Consider the following 26,115-nt stretch of genomic DNA (forward strand, 5'->3'; position numbering starts at 1 on the left):
GCGATTTCACGAGCTATGCCGAATAGTTCCTCATATGGCCACCACTGAAGAAAAGAGAGTTGAAAGGTACATCTGGGGATTAGCAACAGTTATCAGGGGACCAATCACGGCCACTAGGCCTGCGACCATGGCCGAGGCTGTTGAACTAGGTCTGAGTCTGACAGAAGATGCAGTACGAGCTGGCACCCTAGGAAAGCCAACTCAGAAGGAAGCAAGCCAACCATTCTCCCAACGCAGCAACAGCCGCCATAATAATCACAAGAGGAGCTGGGCCTCTCGTAATCAAGGGTCAAGTTCCAAAGAACCCCCTGTCAAGAAACAAGAAACTGTGAAAGTGTATGCCGCCCAGACCACGGATCAACCACGGAAGACGTATAGCGGGTCAAACCCGTGGTGTGACAAATGCAAGTATTATCATGTTGGTGACTGCTCAAGTATTGTGTGTAAGCATTGTCACAAGAGAGGGCATGTGGAAGCTAAGTGTAGAATTAAGAATGGTGCAGTAGTTGTGAAGCAAGAACCGGGGAAAACGACACCACGAGCTTGTTATGGGTGCGGAAATACGGGTCATTTTATCAAGGACTGTCCACAGATGAAGAATACAGCTCAAGCTAGGGCTTTTGTTATCGGGGCGGGTGAAGCTAAGGAAGACCCAAATGTCGTCACTGGTACGTTCCTACTTAACAACCACTATGCGTCTGTGTTATTTGATACTGGTGCGGATTTAAGTTTTATATCCACTGAATTTAAGGACCTACTTGGTTTAGCACCTAGTAAATTAGCAGCGCCCTATACTATAGAATTAGCTAATGGCAAACAGTTACGATCAGACGATATAGTGGAAAGTTGCGTACTAGTGATGGGAGAACATGAATTTAACGTAGATCTGTTGCCGATAGATTTAGGAAGTTTTGATGTCGTTATAGGCATGGATTGGTTAGCAAAGAACCATGCTGAAATTATTTTTTATGACAAGCAAATCCGCGTACCCTTGGCAAGTGGTGAAACGCTGACTATTCAAGGGGAAAGACGTGGCACTGTGATGAAGTTAATTTCGTGTATGAAAGCACGAAAGTGCTTGCGAAAGAAGTGTCAAGCTTTCTTAGCCCACGTGGTGGAGAAGAAGGATGAAGAAAGGAAGATAGGAAGTATACCTATAGTGAGAGATTTCCCCGAAGTCTTTCCAGAAGATCTACCAGGGTTACCACCTCAAAGACAAGTGGAGTTTCGAATCGATCTAGTACCAGGAGCTGCACCAGTAGCGCGAGCACCTTATCGATTAGCTCCCTCGGAAATGCGAGAACTATCGAATCAATTACAGGAGCTACTAGACAAGGGTTTCATACGCCCGAGCTACTCACCTTGGGGAGCCCCGGTACTATTTGTCAAGAAGAAAGACGGTTCGTTCCGTATGTGTATTGATTACAGGGAACTTAACAAACTGACCATCAAAAATCGGTACCCTTTACCGAGGATTGATGATTTGTTTGACCAATTACAGGGATCTAGTTTCTATTCCAAGATAGATCTACGATCCGGGTACCATCAGCTGAAGATACACGAGGATGATGTACCAAAGACTGCGTTTCGAACGAGGTATGGTCATTATGAATTTCTAGTCATGCCTTTTGGGCTAACGAACGCACCTGCCGTGTTCATGGACTTAATGAACCGAGTGTCCAAACCTTACCTAGACAAGTTCGTGATAGTGTTTATAGATGACATATTAATTTATTCCCGAACGGAAGAGGAGCACGAGCAACACCTTCGATTGATTTTAGAATTGTTGAGAAAGGAGAAGTTGTATGCAAAGTTTTCAAAGTGTGATTTTTGGCTAAGAGAAGTACACTTTTTAGGCCATGTCGTCAATAAGAAGGGAATTCATGTTGACCCTTCAAAAGTAGAGGCCATTAAAAACTGGGAAGTGCCGAAGACACCGACGGAAATACGACAATTTCTAGGGCTAGCAGGCTACTATCGGCGATTTATTGAAAATTTCTCGAAGATAGCACAACCCCTTACTGCGCTCACACAGAAGGATAAACCTTTTAATTGGGGAGATAAACAAGAAAAGGCGTTCCAGTTGCTAAAACAGAAGCTTTGTAGTGCGCCTATCCTAGCTCTACCTGAAGGGACGGATGACTTCGTAGTTTATTGCGATGCTTCGCATCAAGGACTTGGTTGTGTCCTTATGCAAAGAAATCAAGTCATCGCGTACGCGTCACGACAACTCAAAGTGCACGAGAAAAATTACACCACTCACGATTTAGAATTGGGCGCAGTGGTGTTTGCACTTAAGATATGGCGTCATTACTTATACGGCACCCATTGCACAATCTACACCGATCATAAAAGCCTACAACATATATTTGATCAAAAAGAATTAAACATGAGGCAACGACGGTGGGTTGAATTATTGAATGATTATGATTGTGTAATCAAGTACCACCCTGGAAAGGCGAACGTTGTAGCGGACGCTTTAAGCAGGAAAGAAAGGGTGAAGACATCACGTGTTAAAGTCTTAGGGCTAACTATAAGTACGAACCTCACCACCCTTATCCACGAAGCCCAACGAGAAGCTTTGAAACCTGATAATATCAAAGACGAGGGTCTCCGTGGTATGGTTGACAACTTAGAATCCAAAGAAGACGGTACCCTGTACTTTGTCAACCGAATATGGGTTCCTCTCAAGGGAGGATTACGTGAAAGAATACTTGATGAAGCCCACAAGACGAAGTATTCCGTGCACCCCGGTGCAGATAAAATGTATAAAGATGTAAAGGGATACTACTGGTGGCCTAATCTTAAGGGTGATATAGCAAATTATGTGGGAAAATGTTTAACTTGCGCAAAAGTCAAGGCGGAATATCAGAAACCATCCGGATTATTACAACAGCCCGAGATTCCCATGTGGAAATGGGAACAAATCTCGATGGATTTCATTACGAAGTTACCTAGGACTCCAGGAGGTTATGACACCATATGGGTGATAGTCGACCGGCTAACCAAATCCGCGCATTTCTTAGCTATCAAAGAAACGGATAAGATGGAGCGGTTAGCTAGACTATATATAAAAGAGATCGTGTCAAGACATGGAGTCCCAGTCTCGATTATTTCTGACCGCGACAGTCGATTTACGTCTCATTTTTGGAAGTCGTTACAAAAAGCTTTGGGCACGCGATTAGATATGAGTACCGCCTACCATCCCCAGACTGACGGCCAAAGCGAACGAACTATACAAACATTGGAGGATATGCTAAGAGCGTGTGCAATTGATTTTGGTGGTAGCTGGGATGTTCACCTTCCTTTGGTGGAATTTTCATATAATAATAGCTACCACACGAGCATAAAGGCTGCACCGTTCGAAGCTTTGTATGGTCGTAAGTGTAGGTCGCCCTTGTGCTGGGCGGAAATAGGCGATAGACAAATGACGGGTCCCGAACTAATTCAAGAAACTACTGACAAGATATTTCAAATAAAAGAACGACTGAAAACGGCCCGCGATCGACAGAAAAGTTATGCGGATGTGAGACGCAAGCCTTTGGAATTCCAAGTGGGAGATAAATTTCTTTTAAAGGTCTCGCCATGGAAAGGAGTTCCGAGGTTTGGAAAGCGGGGCAAGCTCAGCCCAAGATATACCGGACCGTTCGAGATCCTAGAAAGGATAGGTCCAGTGGCCTATAAGTTGAAGCTACCGGAAGAACTTAACGGGGTACATGACACATTCCATGTGTCGAACCTTAAAAAGTGTCTATCCGATGAATCTTTAATTATACCTTTAGATGAAGTACATATTGACGATCAGTTACACTTTATTGAAGAACCGATAGCCGTTACCGACTGGAAAGAACAAAAACTACGAAGAAGTCGGATTAAATTAGTAAAGGTCCAATGGAAATCTAAAAGAGGACCCGAGTTTACCTGGGAAAGAGAAGATCAAATTCGAAAGAAGTACCCACACCTTTTCCCGGACCCAACTATAACGGATAACTAACAACAAATTTCGGGACGAAATTCTTCCAACAGGGGGAGAATGTGACACCCGGTAATTATTTCACACTCTAATCTATATACTTGATTTAAATTATGTGTTGATTATATAAGTTATATGACGTATAAACCATAGTATACTTGAAATGTGAACGAGAACAGTCGTAATGCCTATAGGATTGTATAAAGTGCCGATGAGAACGACTATATGATAAAGACAGCCCAGTAATAGTCAGAGGTGACAAACATATCAAGCTAAATATATACCTATGATCCAATATAAGGGGTAATGGTAAGACCATGCCCAGTAATGTTCTAATACTCTAATTAGGACCAAAACGCCATAAACGTTTAAATAATGGAATATAGTCGCCGAACCGGCCAAACCAATGATACATTATACAGTGAGACGACCAAGATATGAAACTATGAAGGAATTAAAGGTATACTAGTCAAAAATAATATGAAGTTAATAATTTAAACAATCCATAAAGGATTACAATATGGAGCACTATTTAACCAAATATAACTCCGGGCTAAATTTAAATATACATCATACCGGGAACCAAAATAAATACGGGTTCCATATCATCTATAATATACCCAAAGTTCAAACAGAAGAGTGGAAAAACTCTGCGTGACATTGGGAAACCCGTGGGAAGAATCCTTGCGAAAAACCCTAAAAACCAAAAATCCTTTTCAAAGACCCTGTGCTCAAAGTGCTCAAAGACCCTGTGCTCAAAGACCCTGTGCTCAGACCCTGCGGGAAGACCTGCGGGAAGACCCTGCGGGAAGACCTGCGGGAAGACCCTGCGGGAAGACCCTGCGGGAAGACTTGCGGGAAGACCCTGCGGGAAGACCTGTGGGAAGACCTGCGGGAAGGGAATACTTCCGCCCAAAATGAGCCAGTCTGTTCTGGAAGATCTTATCTTTTACCTGCCAAGGTATGGGCACAATATTGAAAGTACTGCAAGATCAAGCAAAATCTTCCTAACCATTCCCTATGGCCGCCTACCCCCATTCCATCAAATAAACAACAATAAAAACCATGCTTTGACTAACTATTTCACTTTATGGTGTAAGATTTGACACCCTTAAATCAAGGGATTGTAATCTTTTGGATCCCCAAATCAAGGGATGTGTTCCCTTGGGTTTGCCTATAAATAAGACCAATTATTTTGATGAAAAACACCACACACAAACTCATACAAACCCTTAAACACACTCCAAATTTCTCTCTTTTCATGGCTGAAGAACAGCAGCAGCGCAACACCAAGCAACCGCCTCTTTGCAACCCAATTTCTCTATAATTCTGCCCTGACCCCTCTGAACCCTATATATCGTTGGAAAGCTAGAAGAAATCCTTAAACCGTAGTGGAAAGCCTTGAACGGATCTCTGCCCGGAAAACTCGGTAAGAAGCTTTGAACCTTCGAAGGTCACTGCTGGGAAACTGCATTTTCCAGCAGTACCCACCTCTCTTCTTTTGTTCATATCTCACAAACTACTTGGTATTTTTCGGTGATTCTTGTTTAGAAATCCAAGGAAACTCGTAAGGATCACGAACCATCTTTCGAATATCCATTTCCGGCTTAATTTCAGCACTTGGTAAGCCTAAAAGTCTAATTGTTCTTCATAAAATACTTGCTGGAAAATGGTTCTTTTCTGTCCAGCCAACACACACTCGTTTCCTTTGATTTTAACACTTGTGTTCATGTTTAATAAACATATTCTAGAGCCTACACTACAAGACCATCATCCAAGAGCCTAAACACGCTCAAGAACGTCTCGAAAAACCGACATTTCCAAGGTAATAAAATCATATTATGTTTAATAGAAAAACATGGATTAAGCCTAAGATACATATATTTAATGAGGTGATAAATCATGAATATAAACTTGAAGTGTGACATATAAGTAAGGATAAATCATGTTAAGTAAAAGATATAAAGGATTTAAAGGGGTGTTTAAGGAAGGTTAAGGTAAAAATGATCTTCAGTAGTAAAACCCATTTATGAATAAACAAGATGATCTAAATGTAAAAATGGAATTTTGGTTATGTTAAACTTTACAAAGGATATAACTAACGTATTAAAAACCGTATCGGGTTTGTCATAAAAGTAAAAATAATAATAGTAATAATAATAGTAATAATAATAATAATAATGATAAAATATGAGTACTAGTAAGATATATATAATATATGCTTATAAGATTTAAAAAGGATATTAATAATACTTATAATATATACATAACAAAATAAGTATACAAGTCATACACATATATTCCTATATATGTGCAATAAATATAAAATACGGGTTTTTGTGATGGACATTGCGAGTAACTGGAAGGGTGGAGGTGCCGGTAGTCGGGACGTCCTGTCTAGGCTGGTAACTGAATATATCATAGATGGGCCCGTTACCTACCTGGGGACTAACGATGAGAGCTCCAAAACCTATTAGGCCAAAGCATGTCACGAACGTCATGATTACCGACTAATAATTTGTATCGAGCATTCCCTAATGCTCGGAGGATATATATATAAAGAGAATATAACGGGTATATATATAACAAGTATAAGACGTTGTCTAACGTCCATATCGCTAAGGTATAAAAATACATATATACCGTCACCTCATAAGTATGTATCGGGCTAAGTATTAATAGTAGTATAAGTATTATGTACTGAAGAATGTACGTATACGATATAATACAGGAAACTCACCAAGTATAACGGAACATTATTCCTCGATTTAAGGTGAGTCTCACAGCCCCTATTTTCACTATTTTCACTATGTTTTAAACTGTTTTCGGGGCGAGGGACACGTGTTTAAATATGTTTTATCATGGTGTATATCTTGATTTACAATGTGCGTGTACATGAGATATTTGGTGCGCTCATGGTACATAAAGTCCCCGGTATATATTGTAACCATAAACTATAGGCAACTATAGCCGAGGAACTCTACGGGTAGTACTACTGGTCTGACCAACCCACTCGTAAGTGGTCGCGCCACTTTATAAGACGGGTGCTTAGTTTTCCGATTTATTTATTCCCTCGTGGACTCGTGGGATGTTATGTGGGGCTTTATGGTGTATATATATAGTCAAGGAATGGTTACGAACTCATGTATTCACGTTACACTGCAAGTCATGGATACTGCATTCATGACGTTATGAGAATTATATTAGAAAGCATTTTATCGAGTCACAAAACTTGTGAACTCACTCAGTTTATACTGATTAAATTATTTTACGTGTCTTTCAGGTATTTAGCCACGTGGAGAGGTCACGGTGTCTCACTACGGTTTTATGTTTAACTATGGAAATTTCATGTATGAGGATTTTATATTTTGGAGTTTTCACGGTTATATCTCCCTTCGGCAGGACATAACTGTGAAATCTCAATATGTTATATGTAAACCTTTTTATGGATATTTTTGTAAAACTTATATTATGAATGAAATCCTCATGTATTTAATCATATAGTTGTTGCTTAACCGCGCTCTCGAAAACCTTTCATGAGTCGCACACCGGTTGTTTCCGCCTATGGACCGGGTGTGACACTATGTTACTCGCTTTACTGATGATACATACATGTTCAGCTTTAATGATTATGAAATCAAAACAAATACTAGAATCCAAATACAAAGAAGGTCATCAAACAACTTTGAAGAATCTAGAGTTGCAACAACCAACGATTGAGAAGCTAAAGCAGCATGTGAGCAACCACTGGATCATGGCAGGAACGAGTAGCCCCCAATTTACGGCAGTTTGCTCTCCTACAACCTCTGCTTCTGGGTAATATGTGTTTTTAACACTCTTCTGCATGCTTATATTTTGTATGCCATAAGACCGTCTATTACTTCTTATGGGTCGGATTATAACTGGTCAGTTTTAGTGATTTTCATAACACAGTTTTCCGGAGTAATTCTGGGTACGGTCACTCCTCTTGCTAGATGTTTTGCATCCTTAAGCTTTAAAGTGTCAATAAAATGGATTTAGAACCATATCAGGGTCTTTAAAGTCGAGAGCTACTATACTCAAAAGTTATCTGACTGCAAACAAAGTGGCATACCATTCAAATTTAGTAGCCGCAGATGCAAGATTGTCATTCAGGATCTAAAGGTCCTCTTTTTGAGTCTTTGTATAGGATTTCATAATATGTTTGTGGTGGTATGTAAAATGATAGCATTCATCCCAATATTCTTTTTAATCGGTGTCTTGTTTTGTTTTCATTGCTGGAAGTGGTTGAAGCTGATGTTTGGTGCCTCAAATAATGTGTCGGTGAGGAGACCTGCACAACTACAACAAAATAAAGATCTCAGCCAGTATGTTCTACAACTCCAAGATGATATGCAGCTTGCCGAAAGAACATTGACAAGCATTTCAAAATCTGTGAACCATGTGATCCAGAGAGCTGAAAAGCAACAACCTTACAATCTTATGAAGCTTCTAGAAAAATCTAGAGGTTTTAAAGGAGTTGGAAACTATGATGTGCGTCAAGCCCTAGAAGAAAAATATGTTGATTGCTGGAGCTTACCAATAGTAACCCTCGCAGCCATCGCCATATCTCTTCCTAAAATCCAAAAAGACACTGTTGAAAGGTTGTTAAGGAGTGTGAGCGAAGGTCTTACATATGTCAAACATGTGGAAGAAACCCTCAATGCTAGATATGAGTATGTAATCGTTCAAAAGGCTGCTAGAACGTTATGGCTAGAAGTTGAAATCTATCACCGATGGCTAGGAAACAAGCTGATGAAACCTGCTCATCAAGTTGATACACCAAAAGAGATTGTTCAATGGTTCAGTCTTACAGCAAAAAACATGGTTAATGAGGCAGAAAGTAAGAATTGTTGGAAATTTTGTTACGTGTGCATTAGTAGGTTGTTATGACACAACAAATGCACACTAATAGACATTGATGAATGAGATATCGATGTGTGATTGTGTGTATTTGAAAGAAAATACTATAGTGGTGTATCCCACATTGGTGGGATGAAAAACTTGTGCCTTGTTTTTCCTCTATAAATAGAGAGGTAAACTAAGTTGCAACACACACCAAACCTTACACACAACACAAGCAATGCAAGGTTTTTCCAACTTCTTCTTCTTCTACATTTCTGGTTTCTTTTATTCGAACCTTTTTCAGGTTTACGGTTAACTCCGGCAGTACTACTGCTCCGGCTGTTGTACACTGGGAAACAACGAGTTCTCTTGGGAGACTCGAAATATTGTTTTAAGGGCCCCGTGTTCAACAAGATCCTCAGCCAAACCGTTTACATTTTTTTTCGTATTGTATTTGGTTTATTTCTTTGATTCTGTATTGTATTTCAGATTCTTGTATTGTATTGTATGAGTAATAAAACTATTTGTTAATTTTCTGTTTATTTACTCAATTCACGAATTCGGTTCCTACAATCTTAAAACAATATTTTTAAAACCGTTTCGTGAAAACATTGTTTAAATTTTCAGAAACTATTCTGTTTTGATCCAAACCAGTTTTGTTTCAAAATAGTATATGTTTTAAAAATAGTTTTTTCTTTTCTGTTTTGGTCTCAGAATCAAGAATTGGATCTTCAAAGTTGGACTTAGACAGATTGTTCTTGGTTTAACATTCTGAAATCAGAAAAGGCTCCTTTTTTGGGCTGTTTTTGGCTATCTAGCACGAGATAGCTTATCGTGAAAACTTTGTTTAAATTTTCAGAAACTATTCTATTTTGATCCAAACCAGTTTTGTTTCAAAATAGTATATGTTTTAAAAACAGTTTTTTCTTTTCTGTTTTGGTCTCAGAATCAATAATTGGATCTTCAAAGTTGGACTTAGACAGATTCGTTCTTGGTTTAACATTCTGAAATCAGAAAAGGCTCCTTTTTTGGGCTGGTTTTGTTATCTCGCACGAGATAAAGCTATCTCGCACGGGATAAATTTATCTGGCAAATTTCAGAATTTTCTGAATTTTTTTTTCTAAGTTACTAACTTGGTCTGTTTTCTGTGTGCAAGAATGACAGGACCAACCCCAAACACTTCTAATGCTACCCCTGCTGTCCATTTGACCACCCCAGCCAATGTGGGAGCGACCACAATGGCTAACCATGCTGAAAAACCTGAAAAGTTCACGGGTGTCCACTTTAAGAGGTGGCAGCAGAAAATGTTTTTCTACTTGACAACCTTGAACTTTGCACAGTTCTTGGAGAAAACAGCCCCCATACCCACTGCCCAAGATGATGCCCAAAGTGTGAGTGCTTTGGACGCTTGGAAACATTCTGAATTTCTATGTCGCAATTATGTGCTCAATGGTTTGGCGGATCCATTGTATAACGTCTATTGTGGGATAAAGACAGCCAAAGAACTATGGGAGTCTTTAGACAAGAAGTATAAAACCGAAGATGCGGGAACAAAGAAATTTGTTGTGGCCCGTTTTTTGGACTTTAAAATGGTTGACTCCAAGACTTTGATCACCCAAGTCCAAGAGCTACAAGTTATACTTCATGAAATTCATGCCGAGGGTATGACACTTAGTGAAACGTTCCACGTTGCAGCCATAATTGAAAAGTTGCCTCCTAGTTGAGTTGAGTTTAAGAATTATCTTAAGCACAAACGAAAGGAGATGACTATTGATGAATTAATTGTTCGTCTTCGAATTGAGAAAGAGAATAAAACAAATCAGCTCGTGTGGAGCCAATGGCTAAGGCCAACATGGTTGAACTTGGACAATCTTCTAAGGGGGGGCATAAGGGTAAGGGTAAAATGAATAAGGTAAAGGGAAAGGTGAACCTTGGACCGAAGAAGGAGGTTGTGAAAAAGAAACCTCAATCTTCAAACTTCCAAGGTGTTTGTTACAATTGTAATGAGAATGGCCATCGTGCGAACCAATGCAAGAAGCCTAAGCGTGAGAGTGCGCATATGGTGGATGAAAATGGTGAACCGTTGGTGGCAATGATCACCGAGCTCTCGGCAATGATTGAAGAAATCAATCTTGTGGGGGACAAACCGCAAGGATGGTTCATTGATACGGGTGTGACCCGTCATGTGTGTGGTGACAAGACCCTCTTTAGCACCTTTAAGGAGGCTGCTAGTGATGCTAAGTTGTTTATGGGGAATCAAGCAACGGCCGACATCAAGGGTGAAGGGAATGTGATCTTGAAGATGACTTTGGGAAAAGAGCTTACTTTGAGCAACACTTTGTATGTGCCCGAAATTCTTAAGAATTTGGTTTCGGGTTGGTTGCTTTATAAGTTTGGTTTTCGTTTAGTGTTTGAGTCGGACAAGTTTGTCTTGACTAAGCGTGGAATGTATGTTGGTAAGGGCTATGCCCTCAATGGTATGTTTAAACTTGATGTAACCGTGATTGGAAATGAAATGAATAAGGCATCTACTTCTGCTTATATTATTGAGTCTTTAAATTCAAATGTTTGGCATGGTAGATTAGGACATGTAAATTTCAATTCACTTCGTCGTTTAATTAAATTAAAAAGCATACCAACATTCCACATTGATACAAACTCGAAATGCGAATCATGTGTTGAATCCAAACTTACAAGATCATCCTTCAAATAGGTTGAAAGAATAACCGAAACACTTGATTTAATTCACATCAATGTCTGCAATTTAAAAATGTGCCCAACAAGAGGGGAAACAAATATTTCATCACGTTTATTGATGATTGCTCAAAATATTGCTATGTATATATACTTAAAAGTAAACATGAAGCAATAGAAAAATTTATCTTGTTTAAAAATGAAGTTGAGTTACAACTTAACAAGAAAATTAAACGTGTGAGAAGCGGTCGAGGAGGTGAATATGTTTCACCATTTGTGGATATATGCGCACAAAGTGGCATAATACATGAATTAACCCCTCCTTATTCTCCACAATCAAATGGCATGGCGGAACGAAAGAACCGTGCATTGAAAGAGATGATGAATGCCATGTTGGTTAGTTCTGGGGTGAGCCATGACATGTGGGGGGATGCCATTTTAACGGCAAATTATCTTTTAAATTAGATACCTCTCAAGAATATGGACGAGACTCCTTATAAGTTATGGAAGGGAAGAGAACCTTCGTACAAATACATGAAAGTGTGGGGGTGCCTAGCTAAAGTCACCGTACCACCTACTAAAGCTCTTAGGATTGGTCCCAAAACTGTTGATTGCATTTTTATTGGATATGCTCACAATAGTAGTGCACATCGGTTTTTGGTACATGAATCCAAAAATCCAAATGTACACGTAAACACTTTCATGGAGGCGAGCCCCAATACTGTCTCGTATTTTGAGCATGTGTTTCCTAAGTTAGGACACACACATGAGGCCTCATCATCACGAGCGAATGATGTAGGTGCAAGCTCGTCAACACAAAATGACGACTTGGTTCATGAAGGAACACATGAACGGCCCGAGACTGAGGATGGCGATTTAAGACGAAGCAAAAGACAAAAGGTTGCAAAATCCTTTGGTCCTGACTTCGTAAGCTTTATGGTTGAAGGTGAACCTAATACCTACCATGAAGCGGTGACCTCACCTGAAGGACCTCAATGGAAAGAAGCAATCAAGATTGAAATTGATTCGATCTTACAAAATCATACTTGGGAATTGGTAGATCTTCCAGTTGGTTGCAAACCACTTGGATATCGTTGGATATTCAAAAAGAAGATGAAAGCCGATGGAAGTATTGATAAATACAAGACGAGGCTAGTGATCACAGGTTTTAGACAAAAGGAAGGTCTAGACTATTTTGATACTTACTCACCTGTAACACGTATAACCTCTATAAGGTTGGTGCTTGCAATCGCGTCTTTACGAAGTTTGGAAGTGCACCAAATGGATGTAAAAACGGCTTTTCTAAATGGTGATTTGGAAGAAGAGATATACATGGAGCAACCTGAGGGTTTCTCCGCCCGTGGTCAAAAGGGCAAAGTATGCAAACTCATCAAGTCTTTGTATGGCTTTAAGCAAGATCCAAAACAATGGCACCAAAAGTTTGACCAAGTCATGATTAGCAATGGTTTCAAAATTAATGAGTGTGATAAATGTGTTTTTGTTAAAAACACAAATGGAGGTTATGTTATTTTATGACTTTATGTGGATGACATGCTTATCAATGGGAGCAATTATAAAATGGTTCAATCTACAAAAGACATGTTAAAGGCACGATTTGACATGAAAGACATGGGTTTAGTTGATACTATTCTTGGAATAAAAATCATTTAAAACCAAAGAAGGTCTTATTTTGAGTCAAGCACACTATGTCGACAAGATTCTTGAAAAATTCAACAAGGAAGACAAGCGAGTGGCTCGTTCTCTTGTTGACACTACTCTACATCTATGTAAAAATAGAGCTGAGCCGGTTGCTCAATTAGAGTATTCAAGAATCATTGGAAGTCTAATGTATCTCATGACATGTACGAGACCCGATTTAGCATACGCCGTGAGTAGGCTAAGTAGATATACTAGCAATCCAAGTGTTCAACATTGGAAAGCTATTATAAGGGTGCTTAGGTACATAAGATACACAAGAAACTATGGTTTGCATTATACCAACCATCCAGCTGTGATCGAAGGGTATACTGATGCGAACTGGATTTCGGATATGAAAGATTCCAAATCAACAAGTGGGTACGTGTTCCTACTTGGTGGGGCAGCAATATCTTGGAAATCATCCAAACAAACTGTAATTGCTAGATCCACAATGGAGTCTGAATTCATTGCCTTAGACAAATCTGGGGAAGAGGCAAAATGGTTACGTCAATTCGTGGAAGACATTCCACAATGGCCAAAGCCGTTGTCGGCAATTTGCATACACTGTGACAGTGAGTCTGCAATTGGTAGATCTCAATGTTCAATGTATAATGGCAAATCAAGGCATATGAGACGTAGAAATAACACAATACGACAACTACTGTCAACGGGTGTTATCACGATTGACCATGTGAGGTCAGAAGATAACATTGCAGACCCGTTAACAAAAGGCTTAAGCATGGATAAATTTTATAAGTTGTCGAGAGGAATGGGACTAAAGCCCGCGATAAAAAAAGTATGAGGGAAACCTAACTTAGCAGACTGGAGATCCCAAGAGCTAAGTTCAATAGGCAAACTTAATCATATGACCAGAGGCAGTCACTGTGGGGGAGTACCCCAAAACCAAAGGGAGTCTTGAACTTCCTAGTCCTTTCTTCTAGGGGAGTACCCTAAAACCAGTGACATTTGGGAGAGGTTAAGCATATTAAGGTTAAGTGAAATAACCATGATGCTTTTAATGATTCATGGGAATCACCTATGTTAGAGAGAAGTGTGGTCGCTTCGAATGGAATTGTGGGGAGGCACAATTTCCTAGAGCTCTCGCAGAACCAGGACCGTGATCCATGACCATAATGGACACAAGAATGAGGGGTTGACCAAACCAGGGAGAGTATTGTGTGAAGGCATATTGTCGTCTACACAAATGGGGGTCTGTTCAAAGTCATCGTGACTACAAACCGCTAGGAGGCTAAGTATGCTTCATAACGGAAGGTTCAAAGGGTAACACCTACCTATCCGGCAATACTCAACTGCTGAAACTTACTTCGAAGAATCGATTTCCATTCATGTGGGGGATTATTGGAAAATTTGGTACGTGTGCATTAGTAGGTTGTTATGACACAACAAATGCACACTAATAGACATTGATGAATGAGATATCGATGTGTGATTGTGTGTATTTGAAAGAAAATACTATAACGAAGGCTCAGATGATACTTCGGTCTACATGTCGCTTTCTGCCAATTCAATGTACCGGATCACCCAAACCATCCTGGATTCCCACCATACAGACAAAGACCAGGTTAGCCAAGAGGAATTGTTTGTGCAATTATCATTAATAATCGCTGATATATTGTCTGCTTGTCTCACAAACTTACCCCAAGTTATAGCAATGAAATGCCACACAAGTGTCATAGAGAAAAGAGAGGCGAGTATGCATATTGTAGCCCAACTTCTTGGTGAGACTATGCAGATAATCAATAGCCTTCAACATTGCCAGCTCCCAAGCTTGAATCCTAATGAGTTGCCGTTTATTGACAAATGGCGTGATTGTTTTCTGCAACATTCTCTGTGAAACATTTCATGTTATTCTAACCAAAAAAGTAAAAAACAATTTATGTTCTTTAAGTAATAAGATGAGTTCCTAGAGATTGTTTTCAGTTGATGAAGATGGTCATTTGTTGTTTGCTCCTCTTGTACCTGTTTTAAGTACAGGTGTAATCGAATTCATCCACGAGGGTAACCAGGACTGTTGTATATCTAAAGATATCTTTTTATATAATCTAATATAAAGTAAATTACACTTTTCGCCCTTTATATATACTTAAAGCATGAAAAGTAAAATACATAAGATTGTAGGATTAAAACCATATTATTGGATTCAAACTGAAGTCAGCTAACATCGTACACAATGCATATCACATAAGCATTTTACCAAATTGGTGGTCTTCTTATATTCTTAATTACTCATAATCACATAAGCATTTTATCAAATAGGGTATACACTTGGAAACTAGTTATGTGGTGGATGTTCAATTAGGCTGTGGGTAATGGGGGTGAAAGAAGGGGCGTGATCCAGGTGGCGGCTTAGGTGGCTCGCGAACACCACTACACCCATCAAGTGGTCAGGGGCGCGGACGAGCTCCGTGGCCAGGACCGCGGGGCTTGGACGAGAGTTGAGCAAGGTTTAAGCAAGGGTTGAATTAATAACTTGGGGTGGATCAATCAAGCCCTACTACAGCCTATGGGGCTTGAACGAGGGGCTTGATCACGAGCCATGTCAGCGCCTACGTGTCGTAAATGTATTGGATCACTTGGGGCTTGATCAAGCCCCACTACCCTTAGCCTTAACACAATTAGTTCACTGACACCAGCCAAAAGCCGTCAGGTTATGTTGTTGTCTCTGAATAAAAATTCACCAAAAGGACTTACAGGCGCTACCACATTTAAATACTTCTTCCTAAATAAATTATTACTCATCTTGGGTTCGTAGGTCTTTGGTCCTTTACGACTGAGACGCGTAAATAATGAGGGAGTAAGGCTATGGGTTGCCGGCCATAGCCCATTACCAACCAGTTATTTAAAGTGCGTTTAACCTAATTTTGTAATATGAATATATAGATGTGAATGCACTTGTAATCATTTGTCACTTAATGACGTATACCTAGTTGTCACCCGTAGATATAAGTCAATCTAGACCGAACCACGTTAAATCCTCATCTCCTCGCTTTCGTGTTTGTCTTTGGTTCGCGATATAGCCAGGGGTGGACCCACAAATGTTCGATTGGGTCCCGGGACACCAATGTTTTTTAAATATTACTTAGAGGTGGAATATTAAATTTGTTAAGGACCCCATAAAAATTAATACTTGAACCCGTACTATTAAGGTTGAATTGGTCTAGTGGAAAATCCCTTGTTTTACCTTTGAGAGGTTGCAGGTTCAACCCTAACAATGCTCTGAATGTGGGTTCTGTATATTCTTTTATTACTTATATATTGTGTATGTATATTATAACTAATCATTTATTTGTGTTAGAGTTAGTTTTTCATGTTTTGGTCATGTATGTAAGACTATATATATATATATATATATGATAAAGGATCCAATACAAAAATTGGTTATCGTACATTACGTACGCGAGGCTTCCTATCGTTAATTACCAATTTGATTAATTTGATCGCGTAAGTTAACAGAAGGGTGTTTTTGTCTTTTTACCATACTTTAAAAGTTAATCGTGCCAGTATATTAAACGATTTTTGCATATACCCTGTTTAATTCAATTTGATCTTGTATCCAAAAACTGCTTAATAATTGGAGAGTTTTGTTGTTCGATTAGCTTTGACGGTCTTCGTTGATTTTTAACGACATTTATTACGATCATCAAAGTAAGTAATTGTAGGTTTAATTCGAATCAATTGTTATTTATTTAGCTATATACTTTAGGTTTAATCGACGGATAAATTAATTTTTTTCGATTTTTAGGTTGTTTTTCTGTTGAATTTATGATCGATGTTGTGTTTTATAGTTGTCAACTAATTGTGATTCGATTAGACTTCAAATTATGTGTTTTAATAGAAAATCGTGGATAGGATTGTTATTTTCCTATTTAGAACGTATGAGAACGTATAGTTGGTTAGTAGTTGTGATTCGGTTAGAACATATTATAACGTATTAGAACGTATTAATTTATTTTTGATGTTTGATTATATTTTAAATTATATTTTTGTTTTCGTATATATTTTCTAAACTGTAATTAGATGTTTTTTAGGCGAATTATTTTAACTTAAATTGCTTTTGTTTATCAGATCTTTCATCGGATCTTGTCATACCGCAAGTTAATGCATCATGTAAACCTATAAAAGGAATGATTTTTGAATCTGTTGATCATGCATATGATTTCTATTGTGAATATGCAAAGAAAGCTGGTTTTTGTGTTCGTAAAGGAGGTTCGTATATGAATGACGGTTTATTAAAGTCTAAATATTTTACCTGTTCGAAAGAAGGTCATAAACCTGCAAACAGTTATGATTCTATGGCTGAAAAAGATGGTTCCAATAGACCGTATTATAAATGAAGGAAGAGACCAACAATTCGGTGTGGTTGTCGAGCTCAAATTTTTCTAAAATTTGATGACGTTTTGAGGTTTGAAATAAACGAGTTTGTCGAATGACATAATCATGAACTGGTGGATGCAAAAGATATGCATTTTGTTCGATCAAATAGGAAGTTGACTCATGTACAACAAGATATTATATATGAGTTGTCAACATTGAATTTGGATCCTGTTAAGGCGTTTAATATTATGAGGACAAAGTATGGAGGATTTGAGGAAGTTGGGGCTACAAAAGACGATTGTAAGAATTTCAAACAGAGTTTAACTTGTTATATTGGGGAGTATGATGCGGAAATGGTTGTACAAAGATTAAGTGGGAAGAAAAACTGTTGTGATGGTTATTCGTTTGAGTATACTGTTAATACTAATGGTGAATTAGATCGTTTGCTTTGAGCGGATGAAATTTCAAAGAAAAATTATTTGGCTTTTGGAGATATTATATCATTTGATGCCACATTTAAGACCAACAAGTATGTCAATTTAATACATTTGTTTTTTAATTTATATATTTTTTACATATTTCTTTTTAATTCGTTTCCTATAAATTTGTTTTTTACAGGTACAATATGGTTTTTGTACCATTTACTGCTATTGATAATCATTGTCGTATTGTTACAGTTGGTGCTGCGTTATTATCATCTGAATCTATTGAATCTTATTCATGGCTTTGGAAAGTTTTTCTTGATTCTTTCGGTATTGCCCCAAAGGTGGTTGTTACTGATCAAGATCCAGCAATGAAGCAAGCAATCTCCTTAGTTTTACCAAACTTGAGACATCGGTTATGTATGTGGCACATTATGAAAAACTTGCTGATAAGGTAACTTTTAATGTATTGAAAGTACTATGCATATGTTTCAGAACGTATTATAATGTCTAAACGTATTAGCATTCATCACTATTTGATAGCTGCATATTTTTTAAATGTGTTAGAACGTGTATGGACGTATAAACATATTACTGTTTTAGTATATTTAGGTCGTATTTGTATTCGTGTTAGAACGTTTTAGAAATGTGTAAAACAAACGAGCATGCATCAGTGTGTTTTAAGTGTGTATTTTTTAACGTATAAGAACGTGTTATATCCGTCCATATTTTTAACGTGTTAGAACGTATAAGAACATTTTTTACTAAGGATGACCTTATTAATTATTAATTTTTGTTACATCAGGTTGGTGCTGCCCTTTGTAACAATGAAGATTTCAAACGTAAAATATGTGACATTGTTTGGACGGATGCAATTTCTCAATCCGAATTCGAAACGCAATGGGAACTTATAATGAAGGAATATGATCTTGAAACAAATAAATGGTTGTATGACATGTTTGAAATGAGATATGATTGGATTCCTGCTTATTATATGGATGAATCGTTGTCTGGTCTTATGAGAACTACATCGAGATCAGAAAGTGAAAATCATTTTTTTGTCAAGTTTCTAACTCACAGTTATCATTAGTTGAGTTCTTTAGTCATTTTGATCATTTTATGGAGATCCAAAGGCACAATGGTAGGAAAAATGATTATGATACAAGGTACACGCATCCAGATCCGGTTAGTGAAAACCCTTTTGAGAAGGAAGCAGAACTGATGTATACAAAGGCTATTTTTAATGATTTCCAAGATGAAATGTATTATATTAGAAGCGGTGTAGCATGTTTGAAATCAATTGAAGAAGAAGATTTTGTGAGGTTTTCAGTATTTGACTTTAATGCATATGTTCCAGGCTGTTTGGAGGTATGAATTAGTTAAAGATTCTATTTTTTTTATTTTATTTTTTTGCTTGAACGTGTAGAACATTTTAAAACAATTTTTGTAAGTTTATTTGATTTTTGACATAATGTTTTAAAGTATTTAGTATATTTTTGTGTGTCAGGTTTTGTTAAAGAATGAAGGTGAGGAAAGAATTGATTCGAGGACTTCACGCGGATGCAAAAGATTTGAACATTATGGGTTATTGTGTCGTCACAGCCTTTATATTTTAAATTTTTTTAGAGTTACAAGATTTCCAAAGAAATACATGGTCGATCATTGGAAGAGAGATGCTGGTGTTAATCCTAAAACTGCTCCAATTTCAACTTTTGGTAATGACAAATATTTAAAAGTCAAAGAGATCTCAAGGGAAATAACATTGGCTGGTGAGTATCTCATAAATAGCTATGCAACTGATGTTGATGAACTAACTAAAGTCAGGGATCAAATGAATATTATGATCAAGCAAGCCGATGAGACAAGATACAAAAGAACTCATTTATCAAAAAGGGATAGGTTTGCTGCTATTCTAGGGTATGATCAACCATCAGAGGTGACTGTCCGTGTGCCTAGTGGTATTAAAAATAAGGGTTGCGGGTCACATAAACGGATTAAATCTCAGCAAGAGATTGCTATAAGTCGGTCTGGGAAGAAATATAGGGAATGTAAAGTTTGTCATAAACAGGGTCATAACAGTCGAACTTGTCCTCAACTTCAAGAAGAATAATTTTAAGCGTTATGGTTTTGTTTATATTTTTTCTTTTTTTACACTTTTTATGTTTTATATTTCATGGAACGTGCAAGTTGTATTATGGAACGTATAAGAACGTGTAAATAAACTGATACTAAACAGATTTTATATTAAATCCGGTTAAAAAAGGAGGTTACAAAAGAGGATCACATCGAGCTTATTCACAAACTTATTTTATTCTATCACACCACACCACACCATCACCACACCACCACACCAGCAGTCACCAGGAAACCCTAGTTGTTGTCGAGGATCTCTTCGGCCCCTTCACGCTTTACTCTTTTATTCACCGTCACCTTGTGAGCTGTTCTCTCTAGCACATCTTGAAGCTGACCATAGTATGAAGCTTGCTTTTCCAGGTAGGTTATTGCCTCTGTCTTGAATGTGCTATCTGGTTGCTTCAGAACTTCTTGGTGAAGAGCATCGGTTTTTGTTGCTTCATCTGTCACGCACCTCTTTGTATCTTCAACTACTCATAGTCGATTGCAGTCTTTTTCAAGCTCCAAGTTGATTCTTGTTCGGAAAATGCTTTTAACAGTAACATTCCCATAATCCATTTTTTTTCAATTTTGTGTTGTGTGTTTGTGGGATGCATTTGCTCTCTTTTTATAGACTTTTTTGATTTTTGGTTGGTGAATGAAGTTATTACAATTTTTACTTTATATTTGAACTGAGTATAATTATATCTAGGCATATTAACATTTTAGTAAGCATGATTGCATTGCCAATTTTTTCAAAGTGAGTAGTTGAATGTATTAATGAAATTTGTAATTTCTTTTTTCTTTGTATTTTAATTTATTGGAGATTTAATATATATCATAATTAAACTAAAATCTTTTGATAATTTTTTAATTACATGTAGTTGCCATTTCAGTGGGTTTATTTTTGTGACCAATCTTTTAATACTTTGGTATTAATACGTATGAGAACGTATTTTTGTCAGATATTTAATTACATGCAGTATGTCATGTAGAACGTGTAATTGTCTTTCATAGGTGTCAGATATTTAAATTATTAAATTACAAAAGATTCACTTTTTCCTAATAATTTATTTCACTGTAGTTATTTTTGTCTTTATGTATCTTTATTTTATCTATTTAATTACAACCACACCTTTCATCTCACCACACAAAATTCAGTACAAGATATGGATTCCTCATCTTCATCGTCTTCTTCATCAGCTAAGGATTTGTTGTTGAAACAGATTCAAGCGCAAATCCTTGAAGATACAAAGAATCAGGCTGCTTTACAACATGAGTTTATCATCACTGCTGGTGTAAACAAGGATATGAGGGATGAAATAACAAAGTTGTTAGCAAACATGCCTGGCAGTACTATTAACTATTTGTGTGCTTTGTTTTTTATTGACACGGGTAAAAAGGAAGTAGATGAGTTGAAAGAGTTGTGTAAGGCGATTAAACTTCTTAACTACTCTATTGAATTGGAGACCGAGTTTCTTAAATCTATCATGTAATCAATGGATTTTAGGCGGTGTGTTCTAGTTACCCAATAATTGTTGCCTGTTTATTGTATTTTTTTATGTTTTATGTGGTTTTGATAACATTCTATGTGTTTTTTGTTATTTGGTATTTTTATGTTTTTACTTTTTGATTAATAACTCTATGTTATCTTTTAAACAATTAAGCAAAAATAAGATATGTTAACTAGAACGTATAAGTAAAATGAATAACTCTATGTTATCTTATAAACAATTAAGTAAAAATAAGATATGTTAACTAGAACGTATAAGTAAAATCTAATTAAACTCCATCATATTTCCATACAAGGTCTATTAACTTGAACGTACAAGCAAAATCTATCTAGAACGTATTAGCAAAATTGAATAACTCTATGTTATCTTATAAACAATTAAGCAAAAATAAGATATGTTAACTAGAACGCATAAGCAAAATCTAATTAAACTCCATCATATTTCAATACAAGGTCTGTTAACTTGAACGTACAAGCAAAATCTAACTAGAACGTATTAGCAAAATAGAATAACTCTATGTTATCTTATAAACAATTAAGCAAAAATAAGATATGTTAACTAGAACGTATAAGCAAATTCTAATTAAACTCCATCATATTTCCATACAAGGTCTGTTAACTTGAACGTACAAGCAAAATCTAACTAGAACGTATTAGCAAAATAAAGGTCATTTCCAAACAAACATAATAAACGTCAGTTTCTAATTATCTTGCCTCTCATCAATTTTAGCAGTTAAATCTTTGTTACTGGACAGTTTTTTCTCAGGTAATGCATCATATTCCTTTGCAGTCTAATTAAATCTGATTTGGCTTTGTTAATATCGGATAGTAACACCTTTGACAAGTATTTTATCCTCAAATAGTTTAGTTGTCATTTTTGTCTTGGACACTCTTTATAAAATCCGCATGTCCACGGTTACTTCCCTTTGTAAGTTTCCATGTGTCTTATAGCGAAGACACCACAATCGAGTTCGTTGTTTTTTGTTCTCCAATCCATCTGCAACCTCTTGATCTCTGATATCTCCAACCTCGGCGCAATTGGGTGCTTCTTTCTCAATAAGTACATGCAAAAAATATCCCTCTGCGGGCAATCAACCAATTAATTTTTTTTTATATTATATAAATCAGTTTTTACAGAATGTTTAAATGTTTACCAGTTTTTATGGGACACCCTTATATCTTACTTCCAAAGATTTTTTTGTAACATCTGCTTTTTCTTGAGCTGATTTAAAGCGAGCAGTTTTTGATATATCGTCGTTATCCATGTTGTCAATCAGCTCAATTGTACCTGTTTTCAAATTGAAAACAACCACATAGAAATGGTATTCATAAAGTACTGGCACAACAAACAGTGTAACTGGTTCGAGTGACTTGAATTTATGCAAAGCCATTATCTTGTCAAGGTTGTCTGCGAAAACTTCCAGTATTTTATATTCGCTGACGTTAGCTCCCTTCAAATAGTAATCACTTGGCTTCATGTATAAAAAATAAAATTTGATATAATTAATATGTGTATACATTTTTGTTAACGTATAAATAAAGGTGTAATACTTACTATAAGCGTTGATGTAGCAAAAAATCTTAACGGGGATAATTTTTCATCTCTCTTCTTCTCTTCATGATTCAACAACTCTGTGTAAATATCCATAGCATCAGATAAGATGTATATATCCGGACAAAAGCATTCAAACACAAATTTGAAAGCAGTGACGGATTCTGACTTGTAAATCACTTCAAATTTATGTTTATCAGAAAGATCACCAATAACAAATCTTGAAACAATCCGCTCAACTATTGTTTTTTTTCAGTCATTCCAATTTCCCGATTCAGATAAGGTGATTTCAAGGCCGGTGCTAGTCTTTTTTCTCTTTCTTCTCGTTGTAGTTTATCTATTTTATGATAACTTGCAGCTGGTGTAGGAGATGTAGCAACAAGGGGCAATTTTTTTGATTTAAATTCAGGAGTTCTAAATTCTGTTGATTGATTGAAAAACGGAGTTTTCATTATCACTGAATCCAAATCTTCACTGTCGTATTCATAATTTTCTTCAATATTAACATCAACCAGCCCTATAATACGACTAAGTTATAATTTACATTTTTTGTTGTGTGTGTTTTTGTGATTGTATATATAAAACTTTTTAATACCTTGAGTAGAGTTGTTGACACTTTCTTTGTCACCAATTTCTGCATTTAATTCTTCCACTTCTGTAACTACATACCATTTTTTGTTAGTATATTTTTTAAATAATATTTTAAACGAACAGGTTTTTAATTAATTACCTCGAATGGGTTCTTCCATTTGTCTTTCAGCATTTTCTTGTGTTGATGTATCTGTATTCTCAAAATCAAGTGTATCATTACCTACTTTCTCATTTCCTTCAATACAGTTTTTTCAAAAGTTTGAATGTACCTTGACTATATCTCTTTTCTTCATTCATTTCTTCAAATTCTGTCATTGCAATTTTTTTATAAGTTTTTTTTACCTTAAATGTATTGTAATCAATAGTTTTTTTTTTAAAATACCTTGAATTATATCAGTTGTTTGTCTTATACCATCGTCATCCTCACATCCTTTGTCAGCTACATCAGTCAATGGATTTTTTTCTGCAATTGAATTTTTTTTTAATTAGAACATATTGGAAAGTATTTAGCATTTTTCTTTGATGAAAAATCAATTAAAAATTAGGTTATGATCTTAGAACGTATCAGAACGTTTTACCACCTTTTTTTTTAATTCTCTTCCAATTCCTTTTTTTCTCATGGTATCAACAATCTCAACGTCCTTTTCTACTTCTTTTGTTAAGTTTTTTGGATTCTCATGGACTTGGCTAACATCTTCTTTGCTCACATTATCTGTGTCATTTACATACATATTAAATAAAAAAAATTAAAATGCAGAGGGATAGAACGTATAAAGGGGATAGTATTTTTTACCTTGAACTACCCCTTGCTCCTTGATTACTTCAACTTGATTCTGAACATCTTTTTCTACCTTATTGGCTAAGGTTCTTGGATTCTCATTGTCTTGGATAGCATTCTGAACATCTTTGTCATTTAAAATACCTAATAAATAAAAAAAAATTAAACTGTAGAGATGTAGAACGTATAAAGCAGGTTTCTTACCATCATCTTTTTCTTTTTCATTTACACATTTAATAAATTTAAAAATTTTACATGTATATGATCAGAACGTATATAGAAGATGGTATTTTTTTACCTCGAATCACCCCTTGCCCTTTGGTTACTTCAACTTGATTCTCAACATCATTTTCTATTTCATTTTGTCATTTAAAATACCTAATAAATAAAAAAATTTAAATTGTAGAGATGTAGAACGTATAAGAACGTATAAAGCAAATTTCTTACCATCATCTTTTTCTTTTTCGTTTGTTACATTGCCTTGATTCTGAACATATTTCTCATGGTCAAGGCTCATATTTTTGTTTCTCACATCTCCTTGTCAAAACATATAAGGAGCAGAACGTATAAGAAAGTATACGTATAAAAAAGTACAAAGGAACAGAACGTATAAGAACGCATAAAGAAGATGGTATTTTTTACCTTGAATTACCCCTTGCCCCTTGCTTACTTCAACTTGATTCTCAACATCATTTAATTCCTCATCTTTGTCATTTAAAATACCTTATAAATAAAAAAAATAAACTGTAGAGATGTAGAACGTATAAAGCAGGTTTCTTACCATCATCTTTTTCTTTTTCATTTGTTACATTGCCTTGATTCTGAACATCTTTCTCACGGTCAAGGCTCATATTTTTATTATCATCTTGGCTCACATCATCTTTTTGATATAATTACATAATAAATAAAAACAATTAAAATGTAAAGGTCTAAAACGTATTAAAACGTATTAGAATGTATTAGAACGTACTAGTTTTACCTTCATTGTCTTCCTTGTTAGCATACCATGACTCCACACCAGAGTTGTTTTGATTTATTGAAAGATTAACTGCTGCAACTATAATTTTATACAGGGGTGTTGGTTAGGTATTGTATTATACAATTAAATTAAAAAAATGGTGTTTACCTAATTCATTAGACCTCCTCCTTGAGATTGAGGTCCAAATGGTGTTTCTTTTGAATAACCTTTTTGATAGAATTTAGCTTCCCAAGCACAACACCTATCAAATAACCATATGTTTGTTCCATGTTTTTCTTTACCTCTCTTTACCAATTCATTGATTTCAGAGACAATTTTATCAAATTCCTCTAACTTTTTGTCCATTTCTTTATTCCAATTCTGCAATAAATATTTTTGTTAATATTTTTACAAAAAAATGTTTTGTATGTTTAGAACTATTACCTCTTCCTCTTTGGTGAAACGTTCTTTTGGCAGATATGCAGACAATCCAGACAACTCTGGTTGGGTATTGTAGTAGTCTATTATTTCTTGAGTTGTTCCTATAGGCATCTGGAAATAATCTTCATAATTTTTTTCATTTTGTTCTTTTTCTTTGGCAGATTCATTTTGTTCTTTTTCATTAT

General features: G+C 36.3%; 1 protein-coding gene across 1 annotated transcript; it reads left to right on the forward strand.

Annotated features, from left to right (window-relative positions):
- The first annotated feature begins 10,673 nt into the window (after positions 1 to 10,673).
- Positions 10,674 to 20,095, forward strand: LOC143613628 (protein FAR1-RELATED SEQUENCE 7-like). Its single transcript, XM_077087286.1, has 7 exons — positions 10,674 to 11,007; positions 17,315 to 17,570; positions 17,733 to 17,972; positions 18,182 to 18,329; positions 18,791 to 18,998; positions 19,076 to 19,353; positions 19,493 to 20,095. Exons 1-7 carry the CDS (start codon positions 10,674 to 10,676, stop codon positions 20,093 to 20,095), a joined length of 2,067 nt encoding a protein of 688 aa, XP_076943401.1.
- The last annotated feature ends 6,020 nt before the right edge of the window (positions 20,096 to 26,115 follow it).

This window comes from Bidens hawaiensis, unplaced genomic scaffold, assembly GCF_021521415.1.
Source record: "Bidens hawaiensis isolate Kalapana, Puna unplaced genomic scaffold, B.hawaiensis_p1.1 tig00037866_1, whole genome shotgun sequence".
NCBI classification, from domain to species: Eukaryota; Viridiplantae; Streptophyta; class Magnoliopsida; order Asterales; family Asteraceae; genus Bidens; species Bidens hawaiensis.

What these genes read in the sequence shown, in the direction of transcription:
- LOC143613628 (XM_077087286.1), top strand. Translation starts at nt 10,674, where the DNA reads ATGGCTAAGGCCAACATGGTTGAACTTGGACAATCTTCTAAGGGGGGG. An exon ending in AGGATGGTTCATTGATACGG is followed by an intron (nt 11,008 to 17,314) that starts GTGTGACCCGTC and finishes TTTGTTTATCAG; the next exon opens with ATCTTTCATCGGATCTTGTC. An exon ending in AAAGATGGTTCCAATAGACC is followed by an intron (nt 17,571 to 17,732) that starts GTATTATAAATG and finishes TCGATCAAATAG; the next exon opens with GAAGTTGACTCATGTACAAC.